Genomic DNA, 18,363 nt, shown 5'->3' with positions numbered 1-18,363 from the left:
TTGTAGTTTGTTTACGTGACCCTCTCACAGCCCCAACCACGCAGTACGGAAAGGAAATGGACACCAATTCCCAGCAGCCCTGTTGACTCGGGGTACTGGGGACTTCGCTCCTCCCACTCGGCTCCTCCCTGCGCGCGGCAAGCTGGGAAAAGTAGTTTTACATTAGCCCGGAGCCTAGGAAAGCGAAGGGGAGAGGGAGGAAGGAGGAAAGGAAAAGGAGAGGAGAGGGAAGGGGTGGAGACAGGGAGGGAAGAAGGAAGAGACAAAAGAGGGAAAATGTCATCTTCAGGGAAGGGTAGAAGGGCCTGAATGAAAACAGTGAGACCAGGGAGACTACTGAAACAACGGTAAACATCTGGGACGCAGGCCCTCAGGCTAGCCACATGCCCGCCCACCCCTTTCCCAATACAAAAGAATCAGATTCCATACAGATGTAGAGAAACATCTTTTATTTGGGGAACATGTCCCAAAACAGATCAGTAAGTAAAATAGAGTCTAGAGAATATGGCCCTGTGCCCAGCCCTATCCCCCCCCCCCCAATAACCCTGGGGGTGAACATTCCCCACCCCCCCTTGGGCTCCTACGGTATAAAAGTTTTGGCAGCTCAATGTTTATCATCTGTGGCATATGGGGCACCATATATCCATGTTCAGTATTCCTAGAGTGCAGCAATGGTAGGGCCCTCGGATCTACCAACCCTCCCTCCACCCCAACTCAACAAACATTTCTGCCCCACCCCAGAATCTGGGACTAAAATAAGGAGCAAGAGGACGACCCCTTCACTGAGGTGCTGAGCAGGGCTCAGTACATCACTGTGCTTTGAGAAAGAGGGAGGGCATTTTATTTGGCACTTTAAAAATAGAGTGAGCAGAACTGGAGAAGCCAGAGAAGGTACCAATACTGGCAGGAAGAGGCCACTTGGCACTAGTGTCTTGGGAGAAGGAAAGGAGATATGTGTGAGAGTAGGAGCTAAGAAAATTAGGAAGGATCTACTCCAAATGACAGAGGGATGAAATGGGCTAGAAGCAAGAGAACTGCTGACTCTGGGCCTGTGTTCTCTCTACTTCCATCCCAAAGCCTCCCCAGTGTCAGTCTGTCCCTGTGTAGTGTCTGCCCAATTCTAGTGTGCAATGTCTTCCCTAATACTAATGTCTCTTGACCATGTCTCTAGTGACTTGATCATGCCTTGTCCCTTGAGCCTGGGGACCAGACTTTTGTCTACCCACTTGTTTCCCATTGGTCAAATTGTCCCAAAAGCTCCACCCTCACCTCTCAGAGAACTCTCTGGACCTCAATACTTCCCTTCCCCATTCCTGAGGAGGGGAGGTGGGTCAAGGGCACCTGGTACCCAATCTCCCCCGCCCCTCTTGGAGCCTCCTAGACTTGGATGAAGAGTAGGCCAGTAAGTAGGGCAAAGCCTGATAGGAGCAGAATGACCTTGAGGATCCTCTGGTCAGCAGTGGCCAGCTCCTGGGGCAGGATTTCCAAGAAAGTGATATAGAAAAAGGTGCCAGCTGCCATGCCCTCCAGCACAGACTGGGCCAGCTGGTGCAGTGGGCCAGCTGACTCTGCCAGAGCTGCGCCCAGCCCAATGCCCAGGGGTGTCATACATGAGAAGAGAATGCCACAGCCAGCCACCACCTTTGCTCGCAGGTGGCTCTGCAGCAGCCTCAGGGACAAGCTGACGGCCAGAATACCCTTATGGAGCAGCAAAGCCAGACACAGCTCCATGGCCCGAGCCCGGTCTCGCTGTAGTCCCACCGCCAGCCCCTCGAACACCGAATGCAGAGCCAGGGAGAAGACCAGTACACAGGCACGCAGGGCTGAGGGAGCTGCCAGAACTCCACTTGCCTGTGGGAGGCCTTGCCCATCATGCCAGTGCTGTGGCCCACCATTCACTGTTCCCAGCAGCGCCCTTGTCTCCTCTCGAGGTGGTGGCAGTGACTGCTCCTTGTAAGCGAGCGTGATCTGCTCCATCACCAGGACCAGGAAGAACCCCATGGCCAGGATAAACTCTTGTAGGGGAAACTGAAGCTGTGGGCAGAGGAGGCAACAAGGAGTTTAAGAGACAGACCAAGTATGGGGAACATGAGTCAGGTGCAGAGCCCAATGAAGTCCCAGGCACAGAGACGGGGGGTCCACACAGACACATGGCCACTCTTGGTCACACAGATACAGAGTCACTTGGTGACACAGACACAGAATGACACACAATCACACAGATCCTGGTGTCACAGTGTTACATGTAAACAAGATTTTCCAGCTTTGGCACTATAAACATTTGGGACTACATAATTCTTTGTTGTGGAGAGCTGTCCTGTGCACAGCCTCCCTAGTCTCTAACCATTAGATGTCAGCAGCAGCACAACGCCCTCCCTCCCGAAGCTGTGACCACCAAAAGTGTCTCTGGACGTTATCAAATGTTTTTGGGGGGAGGGGCAAAAACACTCCAAATTCAGAGTCACTGAATGACATTAGTGTAGACGTACACAAAGTGTCACATGTAAGCACACAGCGTCCCACATTCTCCCGCCTTCCCAAATGCTCACACAGAGCCGCACACTGTTGCAGGAACATTCAGGCTTAAGTCACAGGGAGAAACAGGTCACTCAGTCAGACACACAGATTCTATCCAGTGCTACTTCCTCATTCTTAGGGAAATAGAGGAAGAGCCCAGGGTGCCATCCTTGCACCCTCCCCCCTCCCCTGCAACTGTCTCGGTTTTTCCCATGAGACTTTCCTACACTTTGGAATTATCTTCCCCAGAGCCTACTTATTTGGGCCTTTTTGGTCAGCAACACCAAGCGCCTGGGATTGCCTCCCAAGCCTGTATGGACCTCTTTCTCCAACCCCTCAGGGAAGTGGTGAGGGAGTGAAGGTCATTCTTGGAATGCTGTTAACTTCCCAGAGGCTGAACCGATAAACCCACAGAGTAGGTCACACACCGGGTAACAAGGCTCCTCACACTGCTCCACAGGGTCACATAAGGACTGGGGGGAAACCCCCAAAAGAAGTTACGCCCCATAACTAAAAACCACAATTCACAGGTTCACATCCAAGAGCCTTCCGCACAGTCGCAGAGTAACACAGGAACAGATCCATACATGCCAGCTCTCCTAGAGGCATGCAACTCACACACACAGCCTCACTCGCAGCCAGCCGGTGCTCACCGTCACGTGCAGGGCTGCCAGGGCCTCGTCTATGGCAGACAGGTAGTCAGGCAGCAGGTCCAGGAGACAGGTGGCCAGAAACACACCCCCGGCAAAGCAGCTTACTAGGCTCAGGACCTTCTGGCGGAAGGCTGGGCAGGAGTGAAGGCAGAAGGGAATGAGCAAGGGAACCCCCTCCAGGCCCAACCCAAGCTTCGGTCGCTCTCGCCTTCCCCTCCTTAAGCCACCGTCCTCGGCCCCAGGGCCTTCCCCACCCCAAGCATCCGCGGCAGCAAGGACAAGGAGCGCCTTACCTGAGGCTTCGGGGCTGGCTCCGGGTCGGCGTAGCACACAGATGGGCACCAGACTGCAGATGAGCGTGAGCACCAGCAGGAGCACCAGGGCCCCCAACTTCACCTCCAGGCCCACAGGCAGTGGGGGAGCCGAGGCCACTGCCTCTGGGCGCCACACCAGGAGCTCTGGTTCTCCCCAGGGCCCCATGGTGGCCGGCTGCTCCAGTGACTCTCAGACCTAGGAAGCGCGCGCGGGGGGAACGGTCATGTCAGGGGCGCCGGGGCGGCAGAGCGCAGCTCGCGGGGCCGGCGCTTTCTGACCTTCCCGTGTGACTCATCCCCTCCTGCAGGGGAACAGTCCTCCTTCCCCTTGGTCCCTTCCCAGTGACTGTTCAGGGGCCCAGCAAGGGGGAAACAGGGGCACGAGGACTGTGCAGCCATCTCCTTGCGCTTTCGCCTGCAGCTCCCAGAGAACTGGGGAGCCGGGGCCCTGGGAGAAAAGTGGAGGCCAGGCCCCTTGGTGGAAGGCACGGAGGAGCCGAGCGGGGTTCGGGGCTGTGCAGAGATGTCGCACGGGTAGCTCCGTGGACCCCCAGAAAGAACAAGGAGAGCCCGGCTGCCGGACGGCTCTCCCGCTCCCGTTCCCCCGGCGCCATGCCCCCGAAGACGGACAGAGGCCACTTCAAGCCACAGGCCCTCGGGGTCTGGGGTCCCGGGACGGGCTGGCACAACCACCGAGGGCGGTGTCTGAAGTCCCCGCTGCGGGAGGCGGGGTCCCAGGCCGCCAGCGTTCCGGGAAGCCCAAGTGTGTGAGAACCCGAACTCCAGCTCCCAGGCCCCGGCCGGGGCGGCCCACGGGAATCGCACCCCCAGGAAAGCCGCGCTCACCTCGCGAGGGTCTCACTCCATGGCCCCCGCCGGGTTCCGGCCTCCGGTCGGGAATTCCCGCCTCCCCCCAGCGCTCCGCTCACCCTCCACCCCCACAGCCGCCGCGTACCAGCCCCCGCCGCCAATGACTGCTCCTGGGGGGCGGGACCAGGCCGGGAGTGACGGGCCTAGGGCCAATCAGAGACGGGCAGCGGGAGCTGGGTGGAGGCGGAGACCAGGGGGAAATCTGCAGGAGCCTGGGAAGGAGCTGGAGGGAAGGTCGAGGGGCTGAGGGCCCGGGCTGCTGCGCTGGAGTTCTGGTGGGCGGAAGCCGGCTGCTCAGCAGAGGCTTTGATTTTTGGACGTTTTAAAAGAGAATGCTAGAAACCTCGTGGACATGGCTGAAGTCCCATACGCACCCCGCAGGCCCTGGTCCTCCGCCTTACTCCTCTGAGTATGACTGCCTGGTCTTGGACCCCTTCGGTGCACCCTGGCGCCAAAGGGGAAGCCTTACCTTCTTAGTGTGGCGGGCAGTTAGACGTGAGCAGAGCAGGGAGGATGGGCCAGGTACAGAGGGTCACCAGGGCCCAACCCTGTTTGCTCAGTGGATAGAGCGTTGGCCCAGACTGAAGGGTCCTGGGTTCAATTCCAGCCAAGGGCACGAACCTCAGTTGCAGGCTAGATGCCCCCCCTCTCCCCCAGACCTGACCAAGCAGGAGGGAACCAATCCATGTCTCTCACACCGATGCCCCCCCCCCCCCCAAACACACGCTCTCTAAAAATCAATGCAAAAATATCCTGGGGTGAGGATTAAAACAAAAGGTTACCAGGATGGAAAGCTCCAGGTGCCTAGCAATGGATAATTGTGTAGGGTGGACCTCGCCTCGTGACTTTCCCTCCCCTAGCATATCACTGGTCGTGCGGTATGGATCCCTTGACCTTTCCTCCTAGAGATAACATCTGGGCCTCAGTTGTATTTCAGCTCTAGGTCCAGATAAGCCAGCCGTTCTCAACCTGTGGGTCGCGACCCCTTTGGCAGTCGAAGGACCCTTTCACAGGGGTTGCCTAAGACCATCCTGCATATCAGATATTTACATTACGATTCATAACAGTGGCAACATTACAGTTATGAAGTAGCAACGAAAATAATTTTATGGTTGGGTCACAACATGAGGAACTGTATTTAAAGGGCCAGAAGGTTGAGAACCACTGAATAAGCAACAAAACTAGCCACAGGGGACATCAGGCCCAGCTACATTGACTAATGATCCCCCACCCCCTTGTTGGCCAATCAATCAGTGGAGACCACAACCCTGAAAGGACACACCTGGAAAACGACTGAATATTTTATTAAGATCTTTCCCTGGGACCACCCCTAAAATCTCCTTCCTTAAGACCCGCAGGATGGAGGACTGTGCACTCTCCCTCCCCGGAACATGCCCATGACTTTCCCTTTCCAGCCCCTTCTTCATCCCCCCAAGCTTCCTCACTCCCAAGCTCCAAGGGCCCTAACTTTACCTCTAGAACTTGTTTGCTAAATCCATTTCTTCTAGGAATTACTTTTTCTAACTCTGTAATTTACCCAAATGTTCCCTTGCAGTTGGGTCTTGCTATATCCTCTTGGCCCACATCCTTGTGCTATCAGAATCCTCTTCTAGCCTCATGAGAGAGTAGGGGACAAAGCAAAATAAAGAAGGGGCTCAGCCTATTCTTCTTTGCAAAGGTGAAAAGGCCTCATTGTGTTAGGACTATAGGACAATATAAGGGCCGTTTTGTAAACTTCCTGCCACAGGAGACAAAGGCCAGGAAAAGCTTTCTGGACACCAGGAATCAGACCATATAAGGAACTGAAAGTGTCCTAAAAACACCTGAGCACACACCTGCATTCCATCTCCTTCCAAGCCTCCAAGCCACCGACTCAGTCCCCAAGTCCACTGATGACAAAAGTTTCCTGCCAGCAACTACATATAAGGATGAAACTCCAGCTCCTGGGTGCTGCCATCATCGACCCAATGTCCCCTTGGCTCAGTGCTGTGCAGCCCTTCCCTTTGGATATCCCATCCCTCATCCCCTTTTCCTAAATAAAATCATTTTTCTTTATCCACCGTCTGAGATGGTTATTTAGCCTGCCTGTGCACACCGTCATGTTCACCTTTCAGTGACCGACAGAAGGGACCAAGTGATGCCTTGGGAAATGAAAGCCAGCAACTTCCTTAAGAAAAGGGGGAATGTGCGGACTTCTTTATTATTCAATGCAGCTGGGCCTGATGTCCGCTGTGGCTAGTTTTGTTGTTATCTGGACCTGGAGCGGAAATACAACTGAGGCCCAGATGTTATCTCTAGGGAGGAAAGGTCAAGGGATCCAAACCGCAATATATATATATATATATATTCCTGGACACCAGGAATCAGACCATATAAGGAACTGGAACTGTCCTAAAAACACCTGAGCACACACCTGCATTCCATCTGCCTTCCAAGCCACCGACTCAGCCCCCAAGTCCACTGATGACAAAAGTTTCCTGCCAGTGACTACACATAAGGATGAAACTCCAGGTACATATATATTGATTTCAGAGAGGAAGGAAGAGGGAAAGAGAGATAGAAACATGAATGATGAAAAAGTCATTGATTATTGGGGAAAAAAGAGACATATGTAAAACTTTAGACAATAAATAAATAAATAAAATCATTGATCAGCTGCCTTCTGCATGCCCCCTACTGGGGACTGAGCCTGCAACCTGGGCATGTGCAGGCTCAATTGAAATTGAATCAGGGACCCTTCAGCCCACAGGCCCAGGCTCTATCTACTGAGCCAAACCAGATAGGACTGTGAGGACTTCTTGAGGGATGTAGTTTAGGAGGAAGGAATCACGTAGACTCTAAGATCAGGATGTAAATGAAATGGGGTACTAGTGTCTCATCATTTATAATAATTATCATTACTCTTCCAAGCTCTTAATTAAAATGATTATTAGAAGCTACTCCAAATTGTTTAAGGGAATATTATGCACACTATGGTTTGTTTATGGCAAATTATGCTTTTAAGGTTATTGATAATTAGTAATATTAAGAAAGAATCGCCAAAGCCGGTTTGGCTCAGTGGATGGAGCGTCGGCCTGCGGACTGAAGGGTCCCGGGTTCGATTCCGGTCAAGGGCATGTACCTGGGTTGCGGGCACACCCCCAGTGGGAGATGTGCAGGAGGCGGCTGATCAATGTTTCTCTCTCATCGATGTTTCTAACTATCTCTCTCCCTTGCTCTCTGTAAAAAAATCAATAAAATATATTTAAAAAAGAAAAAAGAAAGAAAGAAAGAATCATGGACTGGGAGTTAGGACACCTAGGTACTAGTTCCAGCTCCACCTTAATTTGGTGTGTGATTTTTAGGCAAGTAATTTCCCGCTTGTGAGCTTGATACATCTGGTGGAAGAGAGAAGGTAGACTAGCAGATGATACCAGAGGTTCCTTTCAGTTGTGACATTAGTGGAAGCTGACTATATTTTCCACTAATCATCTCTGCACATGCAGCGGGGAGGAAACCCTTTGAAAGTTCTCTTGCTCTGGGAAAAATCTAAGCAGGGACATTTCTGTTTTCCTCGGAGCTCTGCATCAACCTAGGAACCTGCTTTGTCTTTTCATTACTTGAGCAAGATGCAGGATGAGCAGGCAAAGACAGGGGGGAAATTTGAGAAAGTTCCAGCAAGGTAGTTTAGTATAGTGCAAGGAATATGGGCTTAGGCACCTAAAATTTGGTTAAGCTACTTACAGAGTAATCTTGAGAAAGTTCCTGAGTTACTCAGTAAATAGTAGGTCCTGTTCCTGTCTTTACCTTCAGCCCACTCAAATGTTCACGATAATACCAGTTTGAATTCCAGATCCACACCCCAAACTTTCCTGTTTTTATCCGACGTATTATTAGGGAGGCAGGCAATGAAAATACCTATATCACTATAGCCTCATTATTTTATTTAAAATGAATTCCTGCCCTGGACGGGTAGCTCAATTAGAGCGTCATCCCCATATGCCAAAGTTGTGGGTTCAGTCCTCAGTCAGGGCACACACACAAGAATCAAGCCATGAATGCATAAATAAATGGAACAACAAATTGCTGTTTCTCTCTCTCCCTCCGTTAGTCAACAGTCCCTGTGTGTATGTATAACTGCTGTTCTTCATCAGTAGCAGAATGCACTGATTACGGATTTTGACACCGCGCGATTGCGCGACTTCCCGCCGGCTGAGTCAAAACCCTGTCACTCGGGCTAACAGGATATTTTCTCCCTGCCTGGATAATAACCTGGGTTTACGAGTCACGTGACAAGCCAACCCGAACCAAGCCGCTCCCCACATTCCCGCAACTTTTGCCCTTCCCTACAATTCATCTCCAGGCGTTCACCCGGACCTGCAGAACCCAGGCCCCGCGGGACCAATAAATGCTCCGGCCCCATTGGCCTTATTTTCTCTTGGACAGACAATTCTGACCAGTTACGGCGGCGCCGGCGCCCAGACGGTAATCCCATTGGCTCAGTGCTCTGCCCATCAAAGCCGCTACGTCTTCGGCTTCCAATCAGACTCCAGTGTGGATGAGCGCCACCGGGTGGAGGAGGGGAATCCCCTGTAAATCTTGGCAATCCAGTGGACTCTGCCGCCTTTGTTTTCAACCCTGCCTTGTTCTCCTCCTTATGAAAGTGATGGCCGGAGAACAGGCACTCGGACATCCTGGGCTGCAGTCACAGCCGTCTCTGTCCTGCCCCGAGGAGCCTCCTCGGGAAGATTTGCTATTGCTAGGGGACACTGAGGCAGAAAGGGCGAGGCTGACTATGTTTGTCTCAGGTCACGTTTGTGGACGCTCAGCCTCTGAACCAGGGGTCCTCAAACTACGGCCCGCGGGCCACATGCAAATACAACTATTGTATTTGTTCCCGTTTTGTTTTTTTACTTCAAAATAAGATATGTGCAGTGTGCATAGGAATTTGTTCATAGATTTTTTTAAAACTATAGTCCGGCCCTCCAACAGTCTGAGGGACAGTGAACTGGCCCCCTGTTTAAAAAGTTTGAGGACCCCTGCCTGAACTCTCTGCTCCCAGATTCAGCGCCTCTACCGTGGCTCCCGACCAGGTGCAACCCACTTTCCTAGTGTAAGGCTGGGGGCGGGGTTTGGCTGGGCCGGTCCAGGATGCAAGATCCTGGAGGGAAGAAAAGGTGTACTGTTTGGGGTGCTCAGCGGGCTGGGCTGGCTTGGCAGGGCTGGGATCTTCGGAACAGGTAACGACCCGGAGGCCTGTTCGTCTGAACCATAGATAGAAGGACAAGGCGAGATCTCCAGGTAACAGGTGAGGGGCTGCATAGGTGAGGAAAGGGAATAAATGGAAGAGCAAGAGGAACCAGAAGCTGTGTGTGTGTGTGTGTGTGTGTGTGTGTGTGTGTGTGTGTGTGTGTGTGTGTGTGTGGTGGGGGGGGATGGGGAGGGGCAGGAATGGGGGGAGCAGCCATCATCTTCCTGCAACACTCCCACCCAACACGCCTCCCTGCAGGATGGATTTCGGAACCCCTGACCTGCTGGATGCGTGGCTGGAGCCCCCAGATGATGTCTTAACAGGACCCTTCCTGGAGCTGGGACTCCACTGTCCACCTCCCGAAGTCCCAGTGACTATGCTACAAGAACAGGGGCTGCAAGGCTGGGAGTCCAGTGGGGCCCATGCCTGTGTGAGTATGATGAATGGAAGTGGGGGTGGTTTGAAACACAACTCTGATAAGAAGCCCAAGAGACTTCAGCCTACACTTGGAAAGTGGTCTGAGACAGTACCCCTAGAATAGAGATAAACTAATTATCCCCATGTCCAAGGACAGAAAGGACTGAAACTGAAGCATGAAGGATCTAGGTTTGATGTCAGGAAGGACTAACAGAATTCTTCCCTGTATACATACACGCCCTCTTCTGATGTAGGGCCTTCAAGAGAGTGAGCCTGAAGATTTCCCGAAGCTTTTCATTGATCCCAATGAAGTGTACTGCTCAGAAGCATCTCCTGGCAGTGACAGTGGAATCTCGGAGCACCCTGGTCGTCAAGACAGTCCCCCTGTCCCCCAGGCACCCAGTTCTCCTGCCCTCTATGAAGTTGTTTATGAGACAGAGGCCCTGGAGAAGATGCAGGAGGAAGCTGGGCCAGCGGTGGGCTTCATCTCCATTCAGCTAGGTCAGTAGTGTTATGTGGGAAGGGGCCAATGGCCTTGAGATCCAGCCCTGGCGCTGGAGTTAAGGCGTCTCCCCGATCTGTGCCTCTACCCAGGCCCTCCTGCCAGCAGGGCGTCCCTTCCATCTTGCTTCTCCCAGCCACCTGTACTTTCTTTCTTTTTTTCTTTTTCTTTTTAATATATTTTATTGATTTTTTACAGAGAGGAAGGGAGAGAGACAGAGAGCCAGAAACATCGATGAGAGAGAAACATCGATCAGCTGCCTCCTGCACATCTCCCACTGGGGACGTGCCCGCAACCCAGGCACATGCCCCCAACCGGAATCGAACCCGGGACCCTCCAGTCCGCAGGCCAACGCTCCATCCACTGAGCCAAACCGGTTTTGGCCCTGTACTTTCCTTAGATCAGTGGAGCCCACCTTTCATGACGCCTGATGCCTGCATGGTCAGCAACGTGCCCCTTGATGCTCATGCCCACATCCTGCCCCGAGCAGGCACTGTAAACCCAGTGCTTCCTGCCACCCTGGTGAGTCTTGGGGTTGGCCTAATCCATCCCCCCTGATACACACACATATACCCACACAGATTGGGATAAGGGAGGGGGAAACTGATGCTGATCTCTGTCTTTGCCCTAATGTTTTTGGCATCAGGCCTGAAAGCCAGGGAGACGTGGGCAATTAATTAATTTTTATTGATTTGAGAGAGAGAAACATCGATTTGTTGTTCCACTTATTTATACGTTCATGGCTGGTTTTTGTATGTATGTGCCCTGACTAGAGATTGAACCTGCAACCTTGGCATATAGGGACAAAGCTCAAACCAACTGAGCCATAGGGCAGACTTGGGCAATTTAAAAGCAGGAAAGGATAAGTGAGACAGAAACACTTGGGAGTAAGTTGATGATGATGACTCAGTTAGGAAAAGGGGGGGTGAGAGAATCCAGGGATAGGGCTCAAGACAAAGGCCAAACCTTGTGTTCATTGTTTGCTTAGCTATTGTCTCAAGTCTTGGGTCAGGACGCAGAAATGGGACAGGCCACCTGGGAAAATTGAACTGGTTACTGGGCACAGGGTGTAAGGGAAACAACTGCATTTATGTTTCCACTGGAACAATTGTCTTCCACCCAATTGCATGGGGTGGCAGGGGAGTAACACATTAGATAACTTTCCAAGGCTACCTGGTCTGCTTCCTCCAGGGCGTGAGGAGGGGAACCTGCCTTTACCCTGGAAAGAACTTGTTGCACGCAAAAGGCAGGGAACAGGTTCTAGCCGCCCTGCAAATCTGTGGTTGAAGCTGGACCAGCAGCCAAGCCAAGCATCTTAAAATCTTAGGTTGAGGGACCTTAAAAAGTTTGATACGTCTAAATTTGACTGTGCATCAAAACAGTGGGGAATTTGTGGGTTTGTTTTTTAATATTTTTAAAATATTTTTATTGATTTGAGAGAGGAAGGGAGAGGGAGAGAGAAATAGAAACATCAATGATGAGAGAGAATCATTGATTGGTTGCCTCCGGCACATCCCCTACTGGGGATCAAGCCTGCAACCTGGGCATGTGCCCTTGGCTGGAATCAAACCCAGGACCCTACAGTCAGCAGGCTGATGCTCTATCCACTGAGTCAAACCAGCTAGGGCGGTTGTTTTTTAAATAAAACTTTCTAGGCCTCATTCTCACAGATTTTGACTAGGTGGATTGGGAGGGACACCTTTCTAATATAGTTCCACCAAGCAGTCACAGGCACAAGAAGGGAGCATCAGAAAAAGGCAGAGACAGAAGGAATGGTTCAGTTAAAAGCCAAAGGCTGTCAGGGCAAAAGCCACGCAAATTCCTAAGACACAAAGGAAAGCACAAATTTTTCAAAAGGTAATTGGAAAGGCAAGTCATTCAGTTGATAGACTCTCATTAACCAGACACTACCCTCCCCACATACCTTTTTTCTTTAGTTCTTTGTCTGACAGGGGACAGAGCTTTAGTCTGAAAAAAGGGGATCAGACCCTAGGGGAGAATGGGCCACTGCCCCAGGGAGCTCACTGTGATTGACAGGTGACTGGATAACACACTCTGCCAAACAGGAACAGCTAAAAGTGAATCGTTTGCCTGCTGGAAGATTGGGCAAACCCGACCTTAGTGAGCTACTCCACATTCTCTTCAAATACTCCTGTTTGGGGAGATGTGGATCAGAGACTGCGGTCAAAGGATATGACAAAACCACCTCTTCTCTCCCATCTTCTCTCAGGAGGTCCCCTGAATTAAAGTCCCTGCCCTCACTTCATTTCATGGTTAGCTATTCCTCAGTGCAAGTGGAAAACACTATAGAAGGCACGCACGGGGAGCAGCCTGGGTGCCAAAAATGGGATGACCCGCTCCCCCCTCTCATCTTCTGTGCCCCACCAGCTACCCTGTCAAGCCTTGTTCCTGACAGATGAGGAGAAGCATCTGCTGGGGCAGGAAGGGATTTCCCTGCCCTCTCACCTGCCCCTCACCAAGGTAACATGCTTCCCAAAAGGGTATCCCAACCCAGTGGCCCACCATGGCTCTGAACAGCCAGGATCACGGGGGAGAGTTGGGGCATGGGGGTAAGTTAAGGGCCCAGGACTGATACACCTTGGGGCCCCAGACAGAGGAGAGGGTCCTCAAGAAGGTCAGGAGGAAAATCCGTAACAAGCAGTCAGCTCAGGACAGTCGGCGGAGGAAGAAAGAATACATCGAGGGACTGGAGAGCAAGTATGTTTGAACTCACATGTCTGGCTTCTGGTGGGCCAGGCCCGAGTCCTCTTCCTGACCAAGGGGGGTAAGGCCAGGGACGCACATAATGGAAGAACCCTGTCCTGCCTTTCCACACTCCTTAGGGTGGCTGCCTGTTCTGCACAGAACCAGCAACTACAGAAAAAAATCCAGGAGCTGGAGAGGCACAACATGTGAGTGAAAGCATCGTGTGCACGTTGGAGGAGGTATGCAGCACAGGGGCACCACTCTTGGACCCTCCTTCCAGATCTAACTCATCCTTCCCCCTTTCCCAGGTCCCTGGTGACTCAACTCCGCCAGCTGCAGATGCTCATTACTCGAACTTCCAACAAAGCTGCCCAGACCAGCACTTGTGTTCTGGTACCATTAGTCTACTTCCCATCTCCCCCCACTCCCACCACCTGACACACGTCCACCCTGATACCCCTACACCCAAGCCATAGGAATCTTCCCATCCCTGATGGCTCCAACTGCCCTCTATGCACTTATTGTCCCCACAGCCCAAGTGTCTTCTGCTTCCTCCCAGATCCTTCTTTTTTCCCTGGCTCTCATCATCCTGCCCAGTTTCAGCCCCTTTCGAGGTCCACCAGAAGCTGGGTCCGAGGATTACCAGCCTCATGGAGGTGAGAGGCAAGGGCAGGGAAGGACTTTTGACCTGGTGAGCAAGTGGGATGTTCTCCAGGTAGTTAAGAGGTGGGAGGGAGGGCCTATCCTGTCTAGGAATTCCCACCCAAGGGGGCACTCTACTACTGCCCTTTTTCCTTCACCCCACAGTGATTTCCAGAAATATCCTGATTCACAAGGACGCAACAAAAAATTGGGAGACCCCAGAGGTAGAGTCCAGATTGGGAGGGCCACCTGGGATCAAGAGTGCAAATGGCTCAACAACGGCGCTGCTTGAGAAGACGGGAGGGAAGACAGGCCCCCGTGGGCTCCTTAGAACTGTGCTGCATGCAGATGAGATGTGAGCTGGAGCACTTCCTAGCCCACCCCTCAGTCACATGAGGAACCCAGGGCTCTCCGCTCTGCTTTCCCCTGGGATTCCCACTCGGGGTTCTTTGGCCTCAGGATTACATCAGGATGCCCTAGATGCCTGTACCCTGAGGCCGTCTGTCTGTGTGAGGTGGCACCACAAATACTTTTATTATGTATCTGTGATTTTATTTCTTCTTTGGATGTAGGGTTGAGGAAAACAGACGTTTTTGCTAATGAAATAAACATTTTTTTGCTGAAATTTTATTCCAGTTTTAAATAAGTAGTAGAAGGGGGGAAGATAGGTACTTTATGATAAAGTGGGGCCTAAAGTTGCCACCCCGGTTCCCTCTCTGCCTTCATATCTTCCTGCCCCAAACCAAATCACAATAGAGAAGGAAACTATTTTACTCTTTTTATTCTGCTCATTGATGATCTAGACGAGGAAGACGGAAGGGGTTTTGTTTGTTTGTTCCTCCCACTCCCCAAAATACTAGGGGCACAAATAAGTCCATTCTACTTTCTCTGTCGGAGGTGGGGTCTTTAAGACCCATATACAAGGGTAGAAGGTAGCTATATGGATTCGATTTGCTTCCGGACCTTTTCCAGGGCCCTTCTGTCCAGTTGTCGCTGACGAATGATGACAAGGCAAGCGAAGACCAAGGCTACACCGATGACAGTCCCTTCAAATTTCCAGAATAAGTGTTGTTCCATCAGAGCCGAGCGACAGCTGAGGGTAGGAAGAAACAATTATTCCCAGGGAAGGCCAGACAGCCTCTCCCTCTAGCCTCCCTCTACTTCAGCCTAACCAAGACACAACATCTGAGGGGAAAAGAGAAAACCAAAGTCAGTCTACTGTGCTCACAGTGCACAAACCCCATTCAGATATATCATTCAACTTATTTTCTGGTGAGGTAAGCAGAGCAGGTATTAAACAATTTTACTAATGAGAAGAAATGGCCATAAATATAGCACTGAGAAGAAGAATTGGGACTTGAAGTAATTTGGTTCCAAATCCCTTCCTCTTTCCAATGTGCCATCCTACCTCCAGACCAAGAGGAAGAGGTGGGACTATCTACCTAAGGTCACAGGAGCAAAGGAGGTGATCTAGGAGGTTTCCAGAGGAGAAACAGCACTTGCCTTTTGAACCCATTCCTCTTAGATAAGCTGCATGTGATTTTCTCCACATACCCCGTGGAGCCACATTCAGGGGTGGTTTTCTGCCGGGAGAAAAGGACCAAAGCACACGTTAGGAAGGGGCCAGAGGAGAAGCAGGCTGGCTGCTATTCAGAATGGGCAGGTGCCCAAGTGCTATGGCTCAGAACCGGGAGGTAACTCGCGAAGAGTTCTAATGGGGATGGTGGAGGCGGTGGCTGCACGGTTAGGAATATGTGTTAGAAAGAATATTTCAAAAGCGATCGTCGCCGAAACTGGTTTGGCTCAGTGGATAGAGCGTCGGCCTGTGGACTGAAAGGTCCCAGGTTCAATTCCGGTCAAGGGCATGTACCTGGGTTGCGGGCATATCCCCAGTAGGAGATGTGCAGGAGGCAGCTGATTGATGTTTCTCTCTCATCGATGTTTCTATCTCTCTCCCTTCCTCTCTGTAAAAAATCAATAAAATATATTTAAAAAAAAAAAAAAAAGCGATCGTCTAGGAGAGGCGTGGACAGGTCCCAGAATCTACTGGATTCAAAATGAACAGGACACGGTTATTAACTCAAAGTTGCCATTAGCCTGGAAAGAAAAGGGGACATTTACAGGGGAAGACAAGTTCATATGTGGACATATACAAGGAAAAAGATAAAAGACAATGAAAGGCATACTCAGGAAGACTTAGGGGCTGTGGTGGAAGCGTGAGAGAAGCCAGTTTCATTTGCAAGTATCTCTGAGCTCGCTGAGTAGACACCATGAGCAAAGCTCACCCCCTGAGGTAAAAACATTTATGGAGCCAAAACCGGTTTGGCTCAGTGGATGGAGCGTCGGCCTGCAGACTGAAGGGTCCCGGGTTCGATTCCAGTCAAGGGCATGTACCTTGGTTGCGGGCACATCCCCAGTAGGAGGTGTGCAGGAGGCAGCTGATCAGTGTTTCTAACTCTCTATCCCTCTCCCTTCCTCGCTGTAAAAAAATCAATTAAATATATTTTTAAAAAAACATTTATGGACAAGAAGTTATCCTTGAAACTAAATGGCGGCTGCCCGGCTGGTGTGGCTGGGTTGTGGCTGGGTTGGAGCGTCATCCCATACACACAAAGGAGGCAGGCTCCATTCCGGGCCAGGGCACATACCCAGATTTCAGGTTCCACGTCACATCAAGGCTTCTCTATCTCCCTCCCCTCCACTCTAAGATCAATACCTTGGGTGAGTATTAAAAATAAAGGAAAAACAAAATAAACGGTAGCAGACATGTCCAAGGAACAGTGCCAGGATTTGACCCCTTTATGAATCTTGTAATGGATGAATGTGTGGAGATGGCAACAGTGGGCACCAGGGCCCCATTGGGATGGTGGTCACACAGGAACCGGTGCCATGTCAGAAGCCCGGGCACGGACCTGAAGAACGGCTGTGTTCCTCGGAGAAATCAACGTGCCTGCACCTGTTTTTCTACAATATTAAAGCCAAGTCTTGGACATTTTCATATTGCACTTTTGTTAAATGAACTTTCGCGTTGGTCAGGATAGAAAACGATGTAGGGACTGATCAGATGTGAGAAAAAAGGGGGAGGAAGCAGCTACTCACAGCCTGGAAAGTAGAACACGGAGTACACTCTTCTGCCACCACGAACTCTTCCGCCATCCAGCACGGCAAGCCCGAGGTGCTCACTAAAGGGGAGAGAGGCAGCCCCAAATCTCACTCGGAAAACACTGCCCCAAAGGTTCTGCCCATCCCACTTCCCAGCACCCTGACGCCCTCGGTCCGCACGGGGCGCCCTGGGCCGCCTGTGCTCTCGGTGCGTGGGAGGAAGTCAGGACAGAAACCCCGGGGGCGCCGGGCTCCCTCCCGGACCATCACCCACCTGACAGCTTCTCCTCCCGCACCGGGGCCTCTGCTTGGCTGCGGGGGACAGGGGGGAAGGGGCAGACGTCAGAAGCCAGAAAACAGGGAACCCCCCACCGCGCGGTCGCGGGGCGCAGTCTCCCCCACCCCGAGGGCAGGGGCTAGAGCCCGTCTCCCGCTCCCCCTCCCCCGGCGCCCAGCCCTCACCAGAGCTTTAAGGTGAACGCGCAGAGCAGCCAGCAGAGGCGGCGGCCCGGGGGGAGGCCACGCCTCCCCGCCCCCGCAGGCATGGAGCGCTCCGGGTCGCCGCCGGGACGAGGAGGCTGCTTCCCTGGGCTCGCGCCGCCGTCAGAGCGCCGAGGCGCCGCCCACCCCGCAGCGCTCCGGGAAGTTCCAGGTCAGAACTGCGAAATGCTGGGGCTGCCTCGGATCAAAGGCTCTACTGGGAGGTGCCCATGGCCCGGACGAGAAGAGTCAATACGTCCAATACGCAGAGCGGGACGGCCCTAGCCGCCCCTCGCCTCCACTTCGGCTCCCAGCGCGGCCATCTTGCCCTGTGAAGGCTCCTGGGTGTGGGCCTGGTTTCCCTGAGCGGGGCGGGGCGGGGCGGGGCGGGGCGGCGCAGGCGCGGGCGCGGGCGCGCGCGTTGCTTGCTGGGCCTTGTAGTCTCGCAGGGTTGGTGGCGCCGCGGGCAGCTCCCGGAATAGAATGTCACTGCGTTCGTGCTGTGCACCGGGGCATTCTGGTCCTGGTAGTCTTTGGTGGGAATGGAGGAAATGGCGGCGAGGCTGTATTCTCAGTTCCTGGCTCCCTGCCTGGCCTGTCGCTTATTTACCCATCTGGGCTAGATGAGCAGCGAGACGTAAAAAAGAACCATACGTCGCACTCGGGACTTTGTACTTTCCTTAGAACCCTGGGAGTTACCATTAAAATTCAGCCTTTCTGACACACTTACCTGTCTCATTCTTCCTGCCCAGTACGGTCAAAGGGAGAAGCTGGGTTGGCCTCTCCCTGCCACTGGGCCCCCACTCAGCTCTACTCAGATGTCACCTCCTCTCATGTTCAAAGATCCCCAGAACTGGCCCTTGAATAACCGCATCGAATGTTCTCAGCTCTCCCTTGCTCCTACATAATGCGCAATAAAAAAGAGCGTAA

The 18,363-nt window shown here is 52.4% G+C and overlaps 3 protein-coding genes across 3 annotated transcripts; 1 reads left to right on the top strand and 2 right to left on the bottom strand.

Annotated features, from left to right (window-relative positions):
• Nucleotides 1-434: 434 nt before the first annotated feature.
• SLC39A1 (solute carrier family 39 member 1) lies at nt 435-4,466 on the bottom strand. Its single transcript, XM_059675113.1, has 4 exons — nt 4,331-4,466; nt 3,464-3,680; nt 3,171-3,301; nt 435-2,034 (listed from the first exon to the last, which is right to left on the bottom strand). Exons 2-4 carry the CDS (start codon nt 3,648-3,650, stop codon nt 1,378-1,380), a joined length of 975 nt encoding a protein of 324 aa, XP_059531096.1. The 5' UTR covers nt 3,651-3,680; nt 4,331-4,466; the 3' UTR covers nt 435-1,377.
• A 4,894-nt stretch (nt 4,467-9,360) lies between these two features.
• CREB3L4 (cAMP responsive element binding protein 3 like 4) lies at nt 9,361-14,476 on the top strand. The gene is made up of 10 exons (XM_059674769.1): nt 9,361-9,641; nt 9,843-10,014; nt 10,256-10,502; nt 10,904-11,025; nt 12,892-12,984; nt 13,115-13,221; nt 13,347-13,415; nt 13,518-13,602; nt 13,769-13,865; nt 14,017-14,476. Exons 2-10 carry the CDS (start codon nt 9,844-9,846, stop codon nt 14,208-14,210), a joined length of 1,185 nt encoding a protein of 394 aa, XP_059530752.1. The 5' UTR covers nt 9,361-9,641; nt 9,843; the 3' UTR covers nt 14,211-14,476.
• Nucleotides 14,477-14,615: 139 nt separating this feature from the next.
• Nucleotides 14,616-17,799, bottom strand: JTB (jumping translocation breakpoint). The gene is made up of 5 exons (XM_059674790.1): nt 17,416-17,799; nt 17,228-17,265; nt 16,951-17,033; nt 15,355-15,434; nt 14,616-14,944 (listed from the first exon to the last, which is right to left on the bottom strand). Exons 1-5 carry the CDS (start codon nt 17,496-17,498, stop codon nt 14,788-14,790), a joined length of 441 nt encoding a protein of 146 aa, XP_059530773.1. The 5' UTR covers nt 17,499-17,799; the 3' UTR covers nt 14,616-14,787.
• Nucleotides 17,800-18,363: the final 564 nt, after the last annotated feature.

The sequence above is a fragment of the Myotis daubentonii genome, chromosome 18, assembly GCF_963259705.1.
Source record: "Myotis daubentonii chromosome 18, mMyoDau2.1, whole genome shotgun sequence".
NCBI lineage: Eukaryota > Metazoa > Chordata > Mammalia > Chiroptera > Vespertilionidae > Myotis > Myotis daubentonii.
This window is presented reverse-complemented; position numbering and strand designations above follow the sequence as displayed.